Genomic DNA, 22,723 nt, shown 5'->3' on the forward strand with positions numbered 1-22,723 from the left:
GTACTTCGCTATTTCTTTTTATCCTGTCCTCTTTCGAGGGGCTAAGATAATAGAGTTTGAGCAAATCGTGGAACCGTGAAGCGAGTCGACAATATTTGACACCGTATCTCGGAAGTTGTCGAAAAAGTTGGCAGCGAGAAAAAGTTTTAAGCGCGTGTCTGGATCCTCCAGAAGTTTGCCATCTCTCGAAACACGTTTGTATATGTACGTACCTCTTATCGAAGAGTCAAATCGTTCCGCGTACTTGCCGTGTATGAGAGCCGTATAGATACGTACCGTATGCTGGCGTATTTAGCGAATTAAAAAGTTCCATGGTGGAATTTAAATTACTCCTGCTCAGAGGTTCGCGTAATCGTAACGGTTGTATAAATAACGACGAGTAAAAAAATTAGTCCCGAGATAATATCTAAGGGGCGTCTACGCGCAGCGTGAAGTCGTGATAGTCGACGAAATTCATGGAACGAGCTGTACAGCTCTGACAGGCGCCGTGTTACGATCGATTAAATGAACAGTCCAGACGGAGGGTATAACGACGCCGTTGCATTAATTAATTCTCGGTGATCTCAATTAAAATATTAATTACGGAGAAACAATGACTCGCTGACGGGTCCAGGCGCCGATGAGGATAGATCTGTCTTTTCTCTTTTCTCTTTTCCCTCCCTTCCTATACCTGCGACTCGTTCCGTTCTCGATCTCGCTGGCAACGATGAATCAGAGAAGCCATCGTAGCGATGTTATTACGATTACCGTCCGTCTATAAGCTTATCTGATAACCACCCCATTATAGTGGTGACTCTCGCGGGATCGGCATCGTTGACTAGTCCGTCTGTCCAATCGTTCGCGTTCGTTGTTGCGCCAACACGGGACAAGACCATTTGCATATTTCTGGACCAAGATATCGGAGGAAACAAGTGTCTCCTCCTGGCCATTTACGTCGAGCGTCCAATCGTTGGAAAATCAACCAAACCTACCGGTGACAAGAATCTTAACGTCCTGACTTTTTAACCGGTATATCGACGATGTTCCACTTATCAGAAACCGAGAAAGCGAACAAGTTCCTGGACAAGTTGTCGTTCGTTGTTCGACGTTGTTTGCAATCTATGAAATCTCTCCGATGTTACATCGTTTCTTTTCGCCCCTCGAGTGCCGACTGGCTGTCAGAAGCCAACCGAATTCGTTGTTGACCCGTTGGTTCGCGCGGTTATTGTTAAACAGGCCGGACAATAACAACCGCTTATTGAAAATACGATTGTCGAATCACTGATGGAGGATAACGCTCTGGGCACGTCCATAATAAAGACTATCCCCCGTCCGTGTGTACCGATGCATTTGCACGAGGCACGGACAACTCTGCCGGGAGAGTGGCCGTAGCACATGAAAGCTGGGAACGTAGCTCGCTGCACCACCTGACGCGACGGGGGGTCAGTGGTTCTCACTCGTCCTTTGATTGGTAGGAAAGAGAGGGGCGGGGGATATATCGCGATGACACACGCCACGAAGAGATCATCGGACTCGAACGATCGAGCGAATTTGCATACCACAAGAGGAACGTTAAGCGTTAGGGATTACCCTGCGAAATTAAATTAAGCGCGGAATGCGCGAGCTGTGCGAGGCAGGCTTCTTAAGCTGGCAGCGCTGATCGCCCTCTCGAATCACGATTTCACTTAAAGACACGCAAGGTGGTGTCGATCGATAGAGATATATCGGGCCCGGCTAATGATGACTCGACCGAATTCAACTTCTACCCCTCCCGTTCCTTCGTTGAAAGTAATTTACGAGGAGTCACGATTGATTCGGATACGAGTGTCGATGTGAGCACCTCGAACGGACGATGCAGCCGTGACGAGTGAAAATACAAACAGTTTAACAGGGATGAGTAGTCGTTTAGCGTTCTTGGGATCAGCCGCTCCTCACTGCCTCCTCTTCCTTCTTCTCCGACTTCTTCTTTTTCCTCTTCTTCTTCCTTCTCTTTTTTCGAATGCCTCGTGGACGTACATAGGTGTGGTCGTGTGTTGCGAAAAGTGTCGCAGAAATCGAGAGGGTTGTGTTTTACGTTTGTTGAGTGCACTTTGCTTCGAAGGGTTAGTTGCGATTACTTTCACTCATAAATAAATGAAACATTGTAAATTCTATTAATTACGATGTCAATTAATATCGATCGCGAATTCTCGAAACGATTACGAAAAGGATATATCCCTCCGTTTTTAAACAATCGAGTCAAGAAGTAAAAGCGAACAGATCGTTCGATGTAAAAGGTATCGGTTCCAAACTTCTACGAGACCATTAGCAGCGTTCCGCGATCCTGATAGAGACCCACTTTATCCGGCAAACAGCGCCGAGACAAAGTTCGCCGCAGGCTGGTTAAAACGCTTGCCCTCGGCCCGGTGGTGGCCGACAGGGGTTGCGTAAGTTGGTCCAACCTCCTGCGGTCTTGCGTCAGAGAATCAATTATTGGATCCGTATATCAATCTGATGACCGAAGCACGTTCGTGGTGCGCGGTTCCCCGCTGCTTTTACGCATTTTCTTCTCCCCGAGCTCTCCGTGGCCCTTGTGGCGTTCGTAACCGCGAGGGCACGTTGTTCACCGTAAGAAAGACGAAGATAGAATTAAAGCGGGAGAAAGAGGGAACGTGGTTCTCCGTATGGCTCTGCAGGACCATATAGAGCGATCGCGCGCCAACGACCGGTTCCCTCATGGTGTTTCACGGCGATTCACCGTTCGCCCCGTCGCGCGTGACGTAGCACGTAATGTTGATTTCTCGAGCGACTGACTGATTTTCTTCTTTTCCCCGCAGGGCGCCGACGAAGATGACAGCGCTTCCGTTGCCTCGGTAAGTTCATCGTGCGAGTCTTCCGTGGATCTTGATTATCATACGCGAGCCAGCCCGCGAACACTTGGGCCGTGTGTGTGAGAAGAGAGACGATAGATTCGGTTCGAACGGATTGCGCGTCTTGGCATGATTAACGCACGCGGCCTCCTCACGGAGATCTTAATTAAAATTTTCCCCTTCTAATCGAACCATGGATCTCTCTTCGACGCGGTCCTGTTCGTGTTGGCCGTTATCGTTCGCTGGCTCGATATCGCGAGTAACCTCTGTTAATTGAGGCAATTATCGCTTTGGGAAGTAGCAACTGGACGGGAAGTCACGGGAGTGGTTGGTCAGAGCGGCGCAAGGGGATTATCAGGCATTGGCGAAATTGGCCACGGAAGAACCTCGCCTCACCCGACTCAAGGTATGTCAACTTTTTATGATCGCCATTTAATTCGAGCATGTTTTCTCGTTTGCTTTTTACTTTGTCGAAATGCCAGCAACGTCGAGTAAGATATAGGCGTTTTATATAAGTGTGACGTGTTATCTCGAACGACCCGAATAAAGACGGCAGACGTCTCTCGTAAATTTCTTTCGATTTATCTAAAGCGGTCTCTCCCTCCCTCCCTTCGTCTCTGTTGCGTGTACGATCGGTTAAAAAATTGTAGATTCGCGAGCGATTTGTCGTCCCGTGTGTTTAACGTGTTCACGTAGAGAAAGGGGCGCGCTGGTCCGCGCAATGGATCTCATTGAATTACGGCCACGCCGCCTCGGGTGATAATGACAAAGGTGGCGGGCCAGAGGTTCGGAAATATAATTACGGTGTGGCTTACCGTAGGCCTGGGATCAGGCCGTTATTACACGCACGGCAGAACTTAACACCTGCGGCGTTGTAAATTCGCCGTTTTCGCGCGCCACCATTGACAGGTCAATAAATCTAAGAGCCCCCGTGGCAATCAGGCAGCCGGTGTATACCAAACCGCCAATATGTGGAGCGGATCACCAGTGTCCGATAGGGAACGAGTTAAGGATTACTCACACTATCGATTTCACTTATAATCCGTACACTGAGAATCAAAGACAAGGAAGAAGATTTACCATGGAGGGTAGTAAATAGCTCTGGTTCGATCGCACCTCGAAAGGAACTTTCTACTTTCCCCTCCTTAGAACTAGAAAATTCACCTTGTGCAATCGACGACCGAGAAAAATGCCGCGACTACACGTATCATAGAAACCGTGTCAATCGTATTCTACACGTTGCTTTCTTCGAAACGGTTAATTAAGCTAAAACGACTATCGTGTACAAAGCGTCGTCCGATGATCATAGCGGCACTAGACCGAGCGATAAAAACTATTCACCGCGACGTGGTCGTTCCTGTTAACACGCGTCGTTTTCTGGCCTGAATAGTTTGAACCGGCCTTAACGGCCGTTCACGGTCGGTGTCGATGGAAAAGGCGGAGAGGAAGGAACAAGGGGATGAAACGGCTGGAAAGTGGGGATGTAGCACGAGGTAGCCTGTGGAGGTGGTGGTCTGCGAAAGGGGTGGAGGCGGCTGAACCGCACAGGGGCTGCGTGCTGAATTCATTCCGCTGGACAAGGTAGCCCCACACCCCGGTTCAGGCCACGTCCGCCTCATCCCTTGGGATAAATTGGTCGAACCCGCGTGTTTGCGGATAACATCGCCGCGATATACGCTCGCCTATGGCCGCCGTACGAACGTAACCATTCACTGCTCCCTTTTTGCGACGAGTCTCGCGCTCGCGGAAATTGGCAACGAACTCCGGTCTCTCTGTTGTCTTTTTCGCGTCTCTGCTCTCTCCCTGCAGCATCGTACACGCGCCGTCTATCACGCGGCCGTGCTACCGCTTTTGCATGGCTCTCGCATCTACTATCCGAATAAAATGCGGAAAATGTTTTTCCTGTTGGAAATCGTACTTTCATTTCGCTGCCGCGTTTCCTCTTTCTCTTTTACGTCGAAACTTATATTTTCTTGCAAAGGGAAGATAGTTTATATGCATATTACCGTGTAATTGATTTCTTTCTGTTCGCTTTCGTCAATGCGACATTTGTTTTCCGAAGTGGTCGATCGGTATATATGGTAGTAGTATTCCGATCTTTGATTAATATAAAAATTTATTCTCTACGGGGTACTCTAGAGTGACCACTACCATCTCGTTGACCGAGGCTTCGACACATGGATATGTATATATATATATTAATCCATCGATGAATATGCAACGGTCAGGCGAGGAGAGAATGCCAGAGCGATGGGATGTGGGAGACAAAGTGAAGCAAACGACATGGGGGTGTCGTTTGTGGGTGGGAAGGGGAACGTCGGTAGGCATTCCAATTACTCCCCCTCCGGTAATTAAATCAACACGGAAGCTAATCAACGTTGGTACCATGCTCGACGTTTCTCTCCCCTTTGCCGAATTTTTGCTTGGATAAATAAATCGGACGATTAGCCGATAACCAATCGGAAAATCGTGTTTCACGGTTGATCGCGGTACGAAGATGTCGATGAATAATTGAGAGGGACCGAATGGCCCGTTAAAATTAACTCTTATCCTTCGGACGAGACGTTGTACAAATTTCAACAAGATCGATAACGGGTTTCGACTATGGCCGATAAAAGATTCAGCACAAAAGCTCGATCGATCTGTTTTCTTTTCTTTTTTTTTTTTTTTTTCATTGAGTCACCTCGCATCGATTAGCCATCGGGCGTCGATCGGTCGTATCGGTATCCGCGCGCTTTTGTGCGATTGTTCACGAGCCACCGTCAACAGTCACACCGCGTAGCTTTCTTTTCTCGCGGATGGTTTACGAGCCCGTATTAAAGAGTCGTTCGCACACACGTGGCCTACGTGATCGGTGGCCGAACGTCGTAGACGGCCATTGTATTCGCTGGGTCAGGTGTACGTCGTCGTCCGGGTACCGTGTGCCCATTATACTTTATTAACGGACGCGTCTGGCATCGCGATAGATTCGCCCGTTCGATTTCTGCGTCCCCCTACAATGCAGGACGGCTGCATCGGTCTGACACGACGTTTGACTCTGCTCCATTATACTTGATTCAGTGGGATCGTTAGCAATCCGTTTTTGTCGCTTTCGACAGGTGCAATGTGCTAACCCTTTTCATTCGCATCTCCTCAAATATGGCATATCTCGTCTTGGTTTCGAGTTTGAACTTGCACCGTAACATAGAAAAATCTTCGAAATGAAAAAGGAAGGACAAAGGTATCTAGAGGGTCTGAAACGAAGTTCACGAAGACGCGCACTAAGGAAGAAACCAAGCGAGCGAAAGATCAGAACGAAAAGCTGTTAAGAACGATCACAACGTTATATATTGGCGGATGAGCGAAGTGCGGGTTTAGCATCCGTCCGTGTATTTATCAGCTGGTATCGGTTGGTTTAATAACGCCAGGCAATCAGAAGGTGTTCCCTCCCACCTACTTGTGCATTCGCTGCCCCCACGTCTCTGCCGGTCGATAAATAATAACCATTTGTATCGGATTCTAATTACTCGCTCTAAGCAAACAAATAAACGGCAGGTCGGGAAGACGCAGCACCGTGAGAGGCAGGCTTAATGTTATGGTGGCTGCAGGCTGATTTAAGGAGTGTGGGACCGCCCACCTCGAAGATGCATCTACAGCCCGAGCATCGGTCCACCTGTTATGAGTGTTTCAACGCCACTGTGCGTTCCTTTTTTTCTCTGGAGCTCGCTTCGATACCTGTTGCCGATACAGAGCCGAGAAAAATATCGGAAATACCGTGGCGTAATTAAATTGCCAGAAACCGTGATCATCGAACACGTTGATTCTCATCAGGGGAGAATGAAAAAGCTAAGATAAATAAGAAGAAAGAGGCAAGAAGAATAATCATTGGACAAACGAAACCATTTAATCCCGTCTTGGTAAAATTGTCCACCGTCGCGACGTATTATAAGCGAACGTCCTGCGGCTGAACGGTGACCGATACTCGCACATGCGCGCGCGAGAACCCACGGTATATCATCGGAAGAGGAGAGAAGCACGCGGGTAAGGAATTCGTTTCCAGAGGCAAGAGCGATCCTTTTTCGCAACGACTCGACCAGGATGATCGATAAGAGGCCGGGCGAGAGGAGAGACGCGTTCGTTTTCGCTTAAAAGGTCGTCGAAAAATGCCGACGGTAGTTCGTTACCGGTGGGCTATTAGCGGGCGTAACGCACGTCCTGGCAGCGTCACAGGACTAAGTAAACCCTGGCTAACAAGGAGGCGTATCCAACGGCCACGAATGATCTACCGATCCAGAGTTGGCATTATTTCGTTCTCCGTTTCTCCCTCCTCGATCCGTGGTATTCTCTTTTCCCCTTGACGTATCTTTCTTACCCTTCACGACCCTTTTCTCGCTACGACGAACGCGTACGAGCGTTCCTATAGACAGAGAGCGTATATACCTCTACCTGCACCACCTACCTACGCCCCCGAATATTAACACTTTGATTTATGCGCGTAATTATCTCTAGTTATTTTCTCAGGAAGGCACGGTGCGTTCTTTCGTAGCCTGTCTTCGTAGCTGCCGGTGCTGCTGCCGCTGATACACAACAAATTAACCGTTTCTTCTTCCGCCTCTTCTTATCCCGCTTGCTCGTCCGTGCGCGCCTTCTCGCGTCTGCAACGTATCCTCTATCTTTCTGTTTCCAGCCGGCCGTTTTCCAACTGGAGAGGAGATTCTATTTATAGGTGTCTCGTTTCGCTTGGTAATTGCATTCTTATTATATTGGTGGACGGTTTGCGAGAAGACGAAGGGAAACGCGCTCGTAGACGGTAGCGCGAACAGGGAGAAAGAGGCCGTCGTCCAGGTCGAATTCAGCTCGCGGTGATCATTTATCCTCCGGCGGAGACTCGCCAAACGACCTGTCGCCCCTTTGTGCGCCCTGCCCTTTGAAGCTTCATGGCAAAATATATTTTCAGCCGCGCTCGATGCGCCCGACGATTATTACGTACGGCCGGTCTGTCAGTAATTAGCACGGAATCGTTTGGCAGCCCTCCGAATTAGTCTTGCCGCGTTATCGTTCGAAACACCTATTAGTCAGATTGAACGTCCTTACCGGTTCTTTAAATCTTCCTCTCTTTTCCGTCTCGTTGCTGAACCGTCGAACGTCGTAGATTAAGTAGGAGAAAGTCGACCGTTGTCCAGGCCATGACAGTCGTCGAGGTCGAACAGGAAGTCGACTGGGACCGATAACGGATCAGCGAGGGAGAGATTTTGTGGAGCAGGCCAGGGTGTCGCAAATCGAGGCGCCGTCGAGGCGTCATCTTTCCGTGGCATCGTCCCATGGACGCATGTTCTTCGTTACTTTTCGGTGCCCCACCTTTCTCCTCTCCTCGCTCTAGTAGACTTCTAGAATTTCACGTTTCGTTTCGCTCTGGCGTTCTCTGGCTGGCGTTCTCTGGTTGGCGTTCCACGATTCCGCTACTCACGCTCGAATTAGTCAACATTTCTCGTACGAAACTTGCGCGCACGGTCGTCTTAATCGGCTACCCCTTGACGTTTCGAGCAAAGAGAAGGAAAAGAACACCGTGGAACATCGAAAAGACAATAGCCGACCATGACGCTGGCCGTGAAACTCGAGAGGAGAATTGGTTTAGCCATTTTGTAAGAGTTTGGTTCGCTTCGAGGACTCGAACCGATGTCGAGCAACGGGCCGTGAACACGAGTTAACCTCGTTGGCGGAATCGTCCTTTGAACGTCACTCCTTTCTGAACGCGAATATTCCTATTTTATTTCGTCCTCTTCTTTCCCCGTCACGAAAGCGTCTCAATGTTCTCATTGAAATCGTTTATCTTCTCGAATTCCTATTTAATAGCCGTATGCCGTAAAACTTGTAGTTTCGGTTCTTATATCTGGCAAATTTAAGATCCACGAATGAAAATCGCATATTCCGTAACGCGCCATTAGTCTTCGAAACGACTAGTCGTCAACCGTTAATCCACTCGAATCAATTTAGAAAATAATATCAAGAATTACCGTGCTAGCTATGGAACATCAGCACGGAAGCTTTTCGTTTCTCGAAGAAATTCTGCGAATTTCTTTCTCATACGCCAATGACAGATCCGCTTCGTTCCTCTTGATTAATGTCACGCGTACAGACGCGCGCCTGGTACACGTGGCAAAGGGACGTGTACACGGGCGGGCCAGCACGCACGTCTCGAAGTCAGTCGATCCTCGTTTATACGTAATTTCACCGCGCCTTGAGCGAGGTTCGCAGAAATTATGCGAGTAATAACGAGGAACGACGAAACGTCGTCCTGGTATCTGGTCGCGAAATCGTTCGTGACGGCCGGTCGTAGATCGTCTCGTGGCCGGTGCGCTCGAGGAGCGTATTCTCCGAGTAGGTACGATGACGATCGAGAGACCGAGTCGAAGAGTAAATGCAAGAAGCACGAGGTGGAAAGAAAAAAAATTGTAGAAGGGCGTTCACCGTTGTATGGAATACACGCGTTTACGTGTATATCGTGGGCCAATGGAGTCGGTGACTGCTTGTTCGCACTGTGCACCGCTAATTAGGTTCAAGATCGATGGCTATCTGTCCGGCCACATGTCCCTAAAGTGGCGAGCTGAAACATCCGGTACGCCCTTTCCGTTCGGAAACTCGGTCGGTTTCTCGAGGACGGTAATACGAAGGAATCCATAGCCACTTAAGCGTCCAACCCTTGGTCTCGTTTCTACCCCTCTTCGTTACGTTGTATCAGTTAGGCGACGCGATGTCAAACAAACGACCTGCAAATGCGAGAAGCATCGAGGAGAACCTCTGGCCGGGACCCTCTGATCCCTTGTATCGATGCGTGACAACAGCTGTGCACTTTTAAAATTCATAAAATACGTGTGTAACCCGTATTCCGATAATTATGCTTGCATGTAACATCGGATTATCGAGTGTGTTGTCCCTTTTCTACTCCCCTTTCGCTGCCCCTTTGCTACCCTAGTCACGCATAGCTTTGGACTTTGCGATTGACGCGACTCAAACTCGTTCGCACGGAAACTTTTCAACTCGTTGTTCGTCTGGATATATCTACTTTACGCATTGATCCGTCGTGGCTGCCGGTATTCCACGCTTGATCCGATATTTTCTTCCGCAACGGCTAACGGAAACTCGTGGTAACACGCGAAATTACACGGACGGTGCATGAGAAAATGGGGCGCAATTAACGGGCGGAGCTTATTATGGTGATTCGGTCGCGCAAGTAAATACGTAATACTGGTCTCAGCGTGTGTCTCTCCGTCTCGTTGAATTCGTAAAGAAGCGACACAGCCAGCCAACCCGCATACACAGTGACAGCCACCTAGCAGAGAGAAAAGACTCTTGGCTGTTGGTTCGTTTTATAAACTACGTACGTAAACGTGGGATCCACACGGGCGGGCTGCGTGCACACGAGAACGCTTGGCGAGTGTGTAAGAGTAAGAAACGCCGGTGCGCCCTAAGCGGCGGCCGGATCGCGTGTCGATCTACGCCGAGATATTTGTTACTTTACAGTTGTATCACGTTTTTCGCGTGGAAACAAAGCCATTGTTTGTAGTTCGTACACGCTACGCCCGTCTGAGCCAACCGCGCTCCGCTTCGCTGTTCGACGCGATCGAGGATGCGAAGCGCCCCGTCCAAAACGACCTCTCTTCCTCCTGACCTCTCCTCTCATCGAATCTGCCATTTTGATCACCATCGTCAACATGGTTCCTCGCGATTTCATTTCCCTCTCTGCTTTTCTCGGATTTTCGGGACACGATCATCACGTGAATTTCTTTCCTTTCTGGAATTTCTGATCTTGAGAACAAGTCGTGGTACTTTCTCGATATTTTTAACATTATCGTCGGCGAAGGTATAAGCTTTCTACCGTAATACTCTTCTAGATATAGATTATTTCTTGTAGAAGTACTATTAATCATAGCCACTCGTAACCGATATATGTCACGATCGAGACGATCGAACAAAAGCGGAATTTTCCACGAGTCACGGTCTGTGACCGAGGTAAATGTTCTAAGTGCACGCGTGTTAGCCCATTCTCGAATTCCGCGGTCGGTTCTCTCGCGTTTCAAGCGACTCGAGCACACGTGGCAGCGTCGCTCGCGAAGCCGAGGGCGGCACACGGCCAGATGAATTCGTGAGCCGCCGTTGATATTTCAGTGTCAGCGCCGGCAGTTTTTGTCATTTGTACCGGCAGCCTTAGGACCGCATCGCCGACGTGTACACCGGTCGCTGGGCTAAATCGAGTTTAGACTCTAATTACGCGCTCGCGCCATTTTCGAACCGCTTGTACGTCGTACAAGCTGTACAGAATAATTAAGAAGTCTTGCGTTCTACAACTGAACTAAAATTTTTGAGCTCGCACTTTTGAAGTACAGTAGAACTTTGTGTGATTTATTCGAGCTCGTCGGAGGACAAATATACATTTCTATTCACGGGAATTAAAACAGTTATTATCTTCGTATGAAATTTGACTGTTATTAACTTAAACTACCAAAGAGTCGATTAACCGTTCGCAAATCTATTCGATCTTTTGCGAAAGACGTAACGTTACAAAATTTGACAGACTGCGCTTTAATAGCTGATTCATGAGCGACGAAAGATTTCGGCGATATTTACGGACGAAGATTAAAGTAGGTAAACTTGGAGCGTTACATCGGGTTAAGAGGTGATTATTGCGTGTTCGTTGCTCTTCAACTCGTGATTTTTATCAGCTTCTAAATGGGGCGATTGTTCGACGTAATGGCTAGTTGACAACAGAGTGTAACAAGAACTTTTCCAAGAACGATCCTCTTTAAAGCGACTACTTAACTCAATTTTATTCTCAGACGGTGTATTATAACGTTGAAATAATGAAGCCATAAGCAGCACTCGTCACGATAGTTCACGGCATGTTCTCGAAGCGCTAACTTGCGGAAAGGTCGAATTCAATGGTAATTACAACCACGAATTAACTAAACCACAAGCGTGTCAAGCGATTAATCATGCAGTTTTTTTTTAGCAGAGCCGTGGTAACGTAATTAACTAGCGTTACGGCGAATAATTACCAGTCGACGTCCGTACCGACGGTAAAACGGTTTTATTCTCACGTTTGATTCGAGGAGGCTCGTTGAACGAATCGAAGAAACCGAATTACCCGGTACGACGTATCCTGGTAGCGTCTAATTGTCCCGATGTATGCGCCTCTCTTCGAATGCCAAGACGGATAATCTGCTCACGAAGCGTCTGCCAGAGACGCACAAAAACAGCCTAGGCTCTAGCTGGCTCGGTGAAGATTAGTCGATCGCTATCGGTCCCGGTTGTCTTACGTTAACGAGCCGCTCTATACTCGAGGGGACCATAACCTGTCCCGAACCGATCTCTTCGGCTCACTCAGAGCTCACTTCCGCTTCGTCCACAGGTTACAACAAGGGACGATCGCGCAGGTAAAGAAAACCTCGAGCGGTTTCACGGACCGCATAACAGTTAATGCGAGTAACAAACGCGACCATCTTGCTTTTTCAAGATCGTAAGTTCTCTGCAGACCTGTAAAGAAGTTCCTTAGGTGCTCTGTTCTCTCATTTACCGATATGCGGCTGCACACGGTTTTATTTGTAAATGTGAACTTTTGTCCATTACGTGTTCTTGTTGATTTTTTTAATAAGCTGCTTAATAAATAGCTGCCGTAGTCGGTAGACGCTCACAATTTGTAAATGGCACTAATGTACCGAGCTAATCGAGAAGTAAGCATTGTAAATCGAGGATTATCGACGCTTGATTGCATCTAGCCACGGACCAACGTCCGCATAATTTATCCCTTAATTGGCCCTTTTAAAGAATAGATTAACAGCAATTAGCCGATATGACCGGCTCGTTAATATCCCGCACGTTTGTTCACGCGTGATGGAGACGGTGTAATCTACGCACGACCAATCTTGTACCGGTAGAATAGAAATAGGTTAGTATAGAAATAGAAATTCATATCCAATAAATTTCTACGATTACGATGCATTCTTTCGCTATAATAAATTTAACGTAGGCTAATGTAACGCAAGAGCAGGAACATAAACGTTCAGAAAGGAGAACGCGTTTGGCTGAGCGAACTACTCAAACGCGAGACTTGAGTGGAAAGCGAAAAACGACTCTGGAAAATTTACTGCTAATATTTTTTCGTTGCGGACATAGTGGGCTTAAAACAGTCGGGATATATGGCACAATAGCGACTTTGGAAAATTTATTAGCGCCCTTCTGGCCTCGTGTTACACCAGCCACATTGCAGAAAGATACAGAGGCCTGGCGCCACTATGACCGTCGTTAAACGATCGTTCGAAAGAGATCGTATCGGTTTTTGGGTCTTCCTGCCTCCTAACCCAGGGGCTCGATTTCACGAATTTTCCCAACGATTCACGCGGACTACCGAACGAGAAACTTAGTCCTGCGAAAGCTTACTTGAAAGCGATACCTTCACGGTAATGGTTTAGCTTTACCTGTGGACAAAGTGTCGCATTCTCTGTCAAAAATACGTTCCAGTATCTAATCTTTAAATGGTTGCGATTTTAGTCATCGGACCGATATCCGTTAAGAAAGTTTGAAATGCCTCTCGAGAGGTAAATAAATACGGATTAATTAATGGAGTTAGCGGACAAAATCCACGGGTGCCGTGGTCACCAGGGAGAGAAGGGCCATTTCGATGTGGAACGTTGTTGTCGTCCGTAACGAATTGTTCATTTAATTTCGCTGAACATTTTCGGGCGTTGCGGTGGGGCTCGGCCTACGGCCCTCGACACCGTGTTCCGATAAATCGAGAACAAAAGGGGGCGAGAGAAGTTGGGCTAACGAAAAAAATGCGGCCGTCTTCCGCGAGGGAAACATTAGTCGAGAGCTGGACACGGAAAAAGAAACGCCGCCAACAGTTTGGATCGGGTTAGCGAGGCAAACATTTCTTTCGAGATATTATCTGGTTTACGAGCTTTTACGACGGTCCTTATTTATTGCGCCGCGTAACCGAAAGAAGAGCAGCGCCTTTATTGCGTCTACTCTTCCTAGATGGTAGAAACTCGTTGAATTCTATGTTGCGTGTTAAACGGTTGAAACTTTTACAATCTTAAGAACTTAAGATGGAGGGAGACTTCGATTCTCTTACGGATCTAGGAATTATGGAATTATAAATGGAAATTTTGCGGATGGACGATGAATATTATCGCGAAGAAACTTTGACCGATGCGGTGGGTTTGCTTTTGAATCGGCCTGTATCCTGCAGCGTTCCGCAATATTTTCTATCGGAAATATTTTAACGAGAGCAATGTCGAGCCTCGGATTATATCTGTTCGCTGGAGCGTTCCTGTATTGGATTCCGGGGGAATTACGAAAAATATCAATTAAACATAAAAGCCTGGGTCCGTGTCATCCGATAATGGCGAGATCGAACGGCCCGGGGCGTCGAATAATTGGGATGCAGGCAAAAGGGAAAAAGGGACGGCCCGGAGAAAACAATAGTGCAAATAACACAAAGCAAATTACAGGTACAACTTATTGTATACGCTGGCCGAGTATAATTGAACGTCGCGTTCGACCAGCAGCGTTACGTGTTTTCGGTATTTCGAACAATGCGCCTATCCTTTCACGCAAATCTTTTCTCCGATCGAGACCGTTGTTACGATCCTTGTCAATATCCTCTAAATCGAGCTACCGATCGTTTCATAGAGCTTTCGATCAAACACAAGAGCATTTTCTCGAAACATTTTTCGTGTCTCTCTTCTGAAATAACAACATATTATGACCGCACGCGATCTCATATTCTCGCGTCTGGAAACAATCATTTTCTACGGTCGAGCGCGTACCAACTTTCTCGCGTAAACGTTCGTAATATCCGTTCCATTTGTTGACCTCGAAGACGATGCCGGCGGCGAGCTTCGAAACGGTGAACTTTTCCTCTGGTAAAGCTGTTCGATCATTTCGGTCGAGCGAGTAAAGAGGAGGAAGGATAAAGAGAACGGCAACCATCTCTCCCCATTCATTTGTTTGCTCGTTGATTCGTTTGCCCTCCGGGGTTTCGTGGATTCAAAGACGGACGCGCAGACCCGTAGAATGGCGCTCTGGTGGGGTTGTACGGGGACGCTGGAACGCCGAAGCGAACAGAAACGGTTCCCCAGCCCGCGATTCCAGCAGGTTCATTAGCGCTGCTGTCCTTTGATTAATGGCCGCCGGAGGATACCACTCGCCACCGGTTTTCTTACAGATCATTTCACCGTCGCCTATCTAGATGGTCGTTAAGGTGATCCTCCTACGAGCTTTACGGCTGAGACAAGCTGCGAATGAAATCGCGCCGGTTACGACGCTTCCTATTACGATCTTACGCGGGTTATCACCTGCTACGTCGCCACAGGTATCGCGATTCGAGTCTAATCGATCAATCGTCTTCGCGATCAGACGTCTCTTACGTTTGTTAAACAAACGGTAGTTTCTGTTTTTACAGCGACCCTACGATCGATCTATGCATTCCATTTGTACGATTTATTCAGAGTATATCTGCCATCCACTTTGGTATATTTGCAAAAGTGAAATACGTATAATATAAACGTTCGAGGAGGAAGTTGCTCACAGGATACGAAAAGTTTGTCAGTCAAAGTGAAGAAAAGAGATTCAGCAATTCAATGGTCGCGCGAGTATTAAAAAGTTTCTTTTGTTTCCTCGCGGAGCGTTGTGGGAAACGTCGGTTCCTGACACAGGCTGACGCGTTTCTTCACAAACTTATCGATTATTCGTCCTGGCCTTTGGAATTATTCATAAGCTTTCTCTCTGCAGCTTTGAAGGATACCGCGTGTTCCTTCCTGAAGAGAAGAGGGAGGAAGTTCGATATGAAAAGTAGACGGTCGGACTCTTTCGTGACAATGCTCGTGCCAAACTGAAACATTCTCTTTTCTCTGTCTCCGTGAATCCATCGTCTGGCCGGATGAATGAGGTTAATTCATTCATCCGCTGAGACAATGGCGGATCGGTTACACGCTGACTCGGCCGTTTATTAATGGCCCCTTGAAAATCTTCCTGCATTTCTAATGGCCCGTTTGAACTTCATCGTTCAGGGCCGGTCCTCGTCATTGAACCTTGCCAAGCAAAAAGTCTTGCAATCGTGTGTTTTATACGTCAACGTTGTTAATTAAAGAATTTTCTCTGTCAGTGAAAAATTGCAACGTCCGCTGATTTACAAGATACAGAACCAAAGGTCCATTAAATATATTGTACCGACTCAAAAGCGCGATATACGGAAGAAACAATACGAAAAACAAGTTGCAGAACTTGTTAACGTACGAAAGGCGAGATCTCTTGTTGGCCGTTTTCGGTGTGGTTTATTGCTCGGAAAAGAAAAGGACGCTTCGCGTTGGGCGCCATTTTCGAAATGGCCGGCCCTGGTAGTCCTCGGCGTGGACAGAACCGCTGTGACGTTCACGACTTATGCCGACCCGGAAAGGGATGTAAGAGGAGGGTAAAGAGGTATAAGGAGGAAAGAATGGCGCCCACGCGTTATGCTAACACTAACGCTGCCGACACGGGCTGGGTGGTCCTATTCCGCTCCACCTACTCACCCTTCAGCCCTTTACGTGGTCCACACCTTCGTCGTTCAACGAGGATACAAATACAGCTAATTTTATCGATCGAGGAGTCCGAATGATCTTAATACCCGATAATGGGACATCTTCGTATATAAAGCTTTCGCGGATGTCATCGAATACGTTGCCATTCGATAGAACGTCACCGCTGTTTGTTTTTATTGCAACGCGTACCATAAACTTCTCGCTTTAAGAATTTCATAAGAAAAGAACCTTTCCTAAGAAGAAGATTCCCTACGGGGTTTCATCATTCCAATCGTCGGTAAATTGCACCTGGAACAATTTTCTCGGTTCCCGAAATTGTGACATTAAGCATCAACATCGGTGACAAAATTCTTGACGGTGTGTTCCGGAGATGAGAGCGCGGAGAGGAAACGAGAGAGAGGCGGAGGTGTGAATGAGGCCGGCTTGTAGCAGCGACGCCTCCAGCCGCGGCGTTCCCCTTGTGTCAACACCTTTGACGAAACTTCACGCCACCACCCCACGGTTAGCCGTTCGCCGCATCCCCGAGCGCTTCCTCCTGTCTCGCCTTCATCCCACTCCATCCCGCGCTTCTACGCTCCTGAATTCATTCGAACGATAAACATCTTGGCCGCTCCTCGCATAATTCGTCGCGCGAAAGCGCCCATTCACGCGTTCTCTGCGCGTTCTCAATGAGCCGGGGCTGTATGAATGGTGACGGATAGACGAGACGCAAAGTCGAGTACGAAATTTTCTTTGCCAATAGATTTACTTGTTTTACTTATCTTTTATTAGAAAGAAATAATAATAGAAAGGCAAGTTGGTAAGATGGAAATTTTTACGTCTGGTATCTTAATTACGATATCGAGAAATAATCCGTTTGATGAAACTTTTTTACACTTAAATCAAAGATTTTCCTAGACACGCAGCAAAAAATATATCTTTGAAAATCACGATTTCAACGAAAAATAGTAAAGCTCCAGGTTAAATAACTCTTATCTAACCCTTCTCTTAAATCTGTTCGCGAATCACTAGTCGGTAGGCAAGCGGACGTATTTATCGCGAACAGATAGTCCGGGCGCGGGCAGCAATTTTTTTGACCGCCATAAATCGTTGGAAGGCTCGAAGAACGGCGGCGTATAGGCTTATCCAAGGGAGCACGGCAAATGGCCGTCTTGTACCGATTCGGGACCGATGTAACCGTTTAAACAGCTTCGTACATAGGCCAGGGAAAGTTGCAGCATCCCTCTTGAGAGAGAGGATGTTGTTTGGTGAGCGCGGCGCGTTTCAAAAAAATTTCGTTGTTCCGCGGCGAAATATATCTGGGACACCCGAGTCGGTGACGGGTCCTCGGGCGGGTTCCCCAGGAATCGTCGAGGCTCGAATGTCGCGCGGAGGCACTAAGTGGAAATTGTTGTCAAAAACGGCGGGTCCAGGCCGCGTATACCGGTTCGACGGTACCAACGTGGCCGCTGGCTCATATATTTCGGAGACCGCGGTACCAGAAAGCCGACGTGGGCGTGAGGGAGGAAAGACACCCATACACGCGGGCCCGATGCGTACGCGTTTCACCTTCACCCAATAGCTATTAGTCTTTCCAAGACCATCAGTGGGCAACGCGTGATTCACGGATAAAATATCAAGAAGCTTTAGCTACTCGATCCTTTCCGTTTTATCCCGATCGTCGTTGTAGCCGTTGAGCAAAAATCGCGGGTTTTGACCCAGGTCCCGACTTAGCTCCGTTCATAAAAGTGTCACGAGTTTTTTGACGAACACCAGCCGCCTGTTCGGGTTCTGTGTGAGTACCGCGGAAGAGCGGGGATCATGGTGGAACCTGCACTCGTTCAGCTGGGCAATAAAGTCGTATTGTTTTTGCGGCGTTGCGTTGCTTTAACGCTCGGCTATATAACTTTAACAACTCTCTGGATGCCTAGCGAAAGGAGAAGGGCGTGAGTGGGAGGAAGAAGACAGCGATGGGTAAAGAGGCCGAGAGATCCCGGGTGACTTTGTGCCCAATACGGCGCCAGAACCTTCGCAGGTCCCGGTTCACCATGGGACCGTCGGACGTTGTACATCGTCGGACGGTCCATAGGTCCGGATGCGGCTGGATATACCTTCTCGTATACACCGAGAGAACGACCCAACCCACCCGTTAGACCCTCGTAAAATTTTTTCTCGATCCTTTTGCTCCGATCCTACGGAGCAAACGGTCCGCTACAGCTTCGACGTCCGAGGATTTAATTTGGCCGACTACGTTCTCGTTCCACGTTCTTCCCTTTCCTTCCTTCCCAACCCGACTCTCTGTCTCTCCCTTTCTCTTTCTGGATCCTCATTCTTCCGCGCCAATCCTCCCTTGTCTCTCGATTCTTATCCGATGGTTTATCATATCCACTCCTCGCCGTCAGCCAGCCGGAGAGTGTGCATCTCTGCGCGTTGAACGTGGGTCTGGTTTTATCGAAACGGTCGAACGGTCGTGCAGGATTAATACGGCGTTATTAATAAAAATCTCTGCGACTTTGCCGAATTGCCAGGTCCGCCATGAATTATCGATCGTGTCACGGACCTGACCGTTTTTAACTGCGGCAGGTGGTTGGATCGGAATGCGTTCACCGATCTCCTTCCTTCTCTCTTTCTCTTTTTCTTCTCCTTTTTAGTCAGACGTTCGTTCACGAAACACGTTTTTCCCTGCTCGTAATTATCGAGCTTTAAGCGGATAGCTGGTACTACGGAGACATGCCCCGTAAGGGACTGTTACACCCGCGGGATGCGGCCTTATCGTTCTTACCTCTGGTTATCTTCCAGTACAGAAGGTGTTAATTAAAAAAGAACGAGGCTGGTACTTATCGTGTCGCTTAAGCCGTTTATCTCGTCAACGACTGTCTGTCGGGTGTAAACATTATTGACGCGATAATGCGCGTCCCATTGAGCTTTCTGACGCTTTCCTACGAGCACATCCACGGCTTGGCCAAGCACGTGTCTCGGAGATAGACACGGTCGTACGATTTTTTGTGAGTTCCCTGTACATTGTCGCTTCAAAGATACATCGACTTTTACGACCGCTCGTCTGTTTTACGTCAGCTAACGGTCGCAACGGCTCTCGAAACTGCCTGCTCGTCCACCACTAGACGCTTTCCTCTATCCTTCTTCCATAAATTACATAAAAATTTGTGTATACATTTTCCACGCGTTTTCTCACATCTTCGCGGCAATTAGTAAAAGGAGGTTCCTCGATAATAGACAGCAGGTGAATGTGAAACCGGCACAAAGCTTCACGATCGCGAATAATAACGATCTCTACCTAGAAGTTATCGCTCCGTGGGACCGAAGCTCGGCGTAGAGGAAGAGAACTGGTATGGAGAGAGGGAGAGAGAGAGAGGAGACTTCACTCGTAAAGCGGATAGAGAGCTTCCCTCTCTCTTTCGCCTAGCGCTTCTCTGGTTCCTCGTGTATATGCTAATGCGAGACGAATGTCTCCTCCTGTACCTCCCTCCTGGTCGTCTCGCCTCCGAAAGACGGTGTCTTCTGCCTCGGTACGGTGTGTCGACGACTTAGGAGGATGCGTTACCTCGTGGGCGTGTTTGCTCCTCTAAACTCTGTCCGCAGCGGGGTGGCTGCAGTTGCAACAGATTCCTCTCTCTCTCCACCCTTTACCTCGTTGGCCTTCCCTCGTGCAATCGATTGCCTATCGACAACGCGATAGATTAGTCGGAATTATCGCGATACCAGGCCGAGTTCGTGGCCATACATCGACTATGTTCGCGGAGAAAAAGAAACAGGGATACAACTACACTGTGGAACACAGTGAAATGTTTCGTTTCGCGAAACGAAGCGCACGCTTTGAAATTACTATGCATCGATGCCGAGCTGCTATAGATTGGCTGAAATTATGTAGGGTCGAACAAAAGGATGGTAATCGATTACGCGGTTTTCTCTTTTGAGAAAATGTAATACGAGCGAAGATTCTTTCTCGTTAAAGGCTCTGTCTAAAATTGGATCATTTCAGATGGTCCAATTTCTACCGTATTTATGTTAAACTCTCGACGCAGTGCTATCGATTATCCCGCGAAATTCCACGACATTCGTATAACGTAATTAAGCGTCGGTGTGCCTGTTGGTAACGCGGGGGAATGGGAGAAGGAAACTTTTTGACGGTGAAACTCAGAACGATCTATTTAACGTGGTGGGACCGACGGCGTTCTGGTAGCGACGAGCGTGAACGAAAGACGAAACACGAGTGGTACACTGCGGGAAGAAGCGAAGGAGGACGAAACGCGAGGCAGAGGTAAATGTTCTGAGGTTTCCATGGGAGAGCAACAAATGCAGGGTGGAGTAGACGCGGAGCGCGGTGATTCCTCTACACTGAGAATTCGTAACACGTGTATCCCGGTGGTTTATGGTGATTAGTAGTTTACGGGAGACATTTCCGTTGCCTGCAATCGTTCCTAGTCTTCCTTGCGACCCATTCTTACATTAGTTACCCCGATTCTCCACTTCCAACAACGACAAACGCCTCCCTTTCTCAAAATGTCGCAACGACCGTCAGCTTCTCGTGAATCCCTGCCGATCTAGATCGTTTTTATTCATTTGGTAGAAAATTTCGTCTTATCCGCAGCGTTTACGTTCGGGAAAATAGCGTTAACATGCTAATTGATCGAATATATTTTGGACTGTTGTAAAATTTTCTTTTTTAATGAATTATTAATAACAGAAATATATATTTTCTAATATATTTGTGATGAGGATATACTGCGTTTAAAGTATTTTCTTCCAATATAAATTACAGTTATTTAATCGGCAAAGATATTTGATATTTCGGAGTTTAAAAATCTTCAAACTCGTTCTCTCATTCTCACTCGTGTCAGGAAAGTATGTAAATACTTGGATCACCTGTCCAATCCACTTTCTACTCGCAAGGGGAATTACATCCAAGTCTCATTATCGTTCAAACAAAAGTTCCACCTGAAACTGGCAACCTGAGTGGCAGGCTATTAACGGCCGGCTCTATCTTGTAATTCTATCATTCTAAACCATCCCTAATTCGTCTTATCGAAGCATCCAAAATTGCAACCGAAGTAGCTCGTAAACGTCAAACGAGGTCGAAATTTCGGGAACTATGACAACGGGGTAGTTTCGGCATCTACTAGGCGGGCATCTCCTAATTATGAACGCGACGTGCAGCTCGGTGTCGGGTGACGGGCGTATCCGGGTCGGACTCTGGAGATTGTTAAACGTTTACCCGACACCGAAGTTAAATGGCAGTGGACTAGCGCCACGTTGTATTCGATTCCAGCAGCTTAAAGTGTCGGGTTCGAAAGGTTATGTTTTCGTGTATGTAACAGGACGCTGCAGCTCGTGTGTAAATATTCTGACTAAAAAAATATGTATTCCTGTAACTGCGTTAATAGGGTGGGATCTTTTTCCATGTGTTTGCTATTCAGTTCGAAACGCGTAACAATTTTCCATCGTTCTTGGAACAAAACCGAACATAGATGCTCGGAGAGTCCAATGTCTAGCAATTCGACGCTATTGTTTCTTTCGTTCGCCATTGTTCTGTCCCTGGTTCCGCGTAAACGCGAAGGATTCAAGAATCGTATGAGAAATACGACCTGGTTAGTAAGCTTCTGGCCAATATCAAGTCAGACCTTCATAAAACTATCGAGAAGCGTGTTGCGACACATGCTCAGCGTATGTTTCCGCAAGCTGAAAGCTTCGATCGTCTCGACCGGTCTCTGGTCGCTCGCAGAAGTGCCAACAAAAGACTCGCAGTCGCTAGAAGGACGCTGGCTGTCAAACTAAACATTGACCACACATCGACGAGAAGTACGGTGGTGTACCATGAGCGTGGACGGTGGTGGTGTTATGTTTCGAGCTTCGTTACATCCCCACGGATACGTGAGAACACGAGAAGTCGTAAGAGGGCTACGCGCAGTCGCCGTCCGCTCTCGTCGTCCTGTGTCATTTATCTAGCGTAGAGAAACCGGGAAGGACTAAAGGGGGCTGGATCGACGAGTCCCCGTGATTGATCGGCAGCAACGCCTCGACGACTAGCTGGCGACGTTCTGCTCCACCCTGCGTCTCTCGCCTGCCGCAGGAAATTCGGTACTTCCGTGAGTACGCGCGCTGTGATTCGGCTTATTTAAGACCTAGCAGCGCTAGGTAAATTAATCGACTGAGCTCGAAGTCGCCGGTTTTTTTCGTATCAAAGCAAAAACGTGTTGTCTCTCTAACGGGGCGAGCGTCTTATGAGAGTGATTTATCGTTCGACCAAGTGACACGTTCTTGGTAATTGGCAGAGACCCGATATTTTCTTCTCTTTTTTTCATCAAATTCCACAGCCCTAGTTTCTTAAATACGCTCGAGAAG

The 22,723-nt window shown here is 47.8% G+C and overlaps 2 protein-coding genes across 5 annotated transcripts in view; both read left to right on the forward strand.

The window, feature by feature from the left end:
• LOC138190055 (ankyrin repeat domain-containing protein SOWAHC-like) overlaps positions 1–22,723 on the forward strand; it is an 89,634-nt gene that overhangs the window by 12,376 nt on the left and 54,535 nt on the right. For 2 of the 3 annotated variants that reach the window (XM_069132551.1, XM_069132535.1), the window contains exons 5-6: positions 2,796–2,831; positions 3,130–3,234. In XM_069132551.1, coding sequence (XP_068988652.1) covers positions 2,796–2,831; positions 3,130–3,234 — 141 coding nt within the window. Of the gene's footprint in view, positions 1–2,795; positions 2,832–3,129; positions 3,235–11,641; positions 11,693–22,723 lie in introns of those variants that run through there. The other variant, XM_069132544.1, reaches the window with a different exon arrangement.
• The window catches only part of LOC138190089 (uncharacterized), a 104,585-nt gene that overhangs the window by 4,034 nt on the left and 77,828 nt on the right, over positions 1–22,723 (forward strand). The gene's annotated exons all lie outside the window — the stretch shown is intronic.

The sequence above is a fragment of the Bombus flavifrons genome, chromosome 1 (assembly GCF_040668555.2).
Source record: "Bombus flavifrons isolate JBK064 chromosome 1, iyBomFlav1_principal, whole genome shotgun sequence".
In the NCBI taxonomy this organism is placed as follows: domain Eukaryota; kingdom Metazoa; phylum Arthropoda; class Insecta; order Hymenoptera; family Apidae; genus Bombus; species Bombus flavifrons.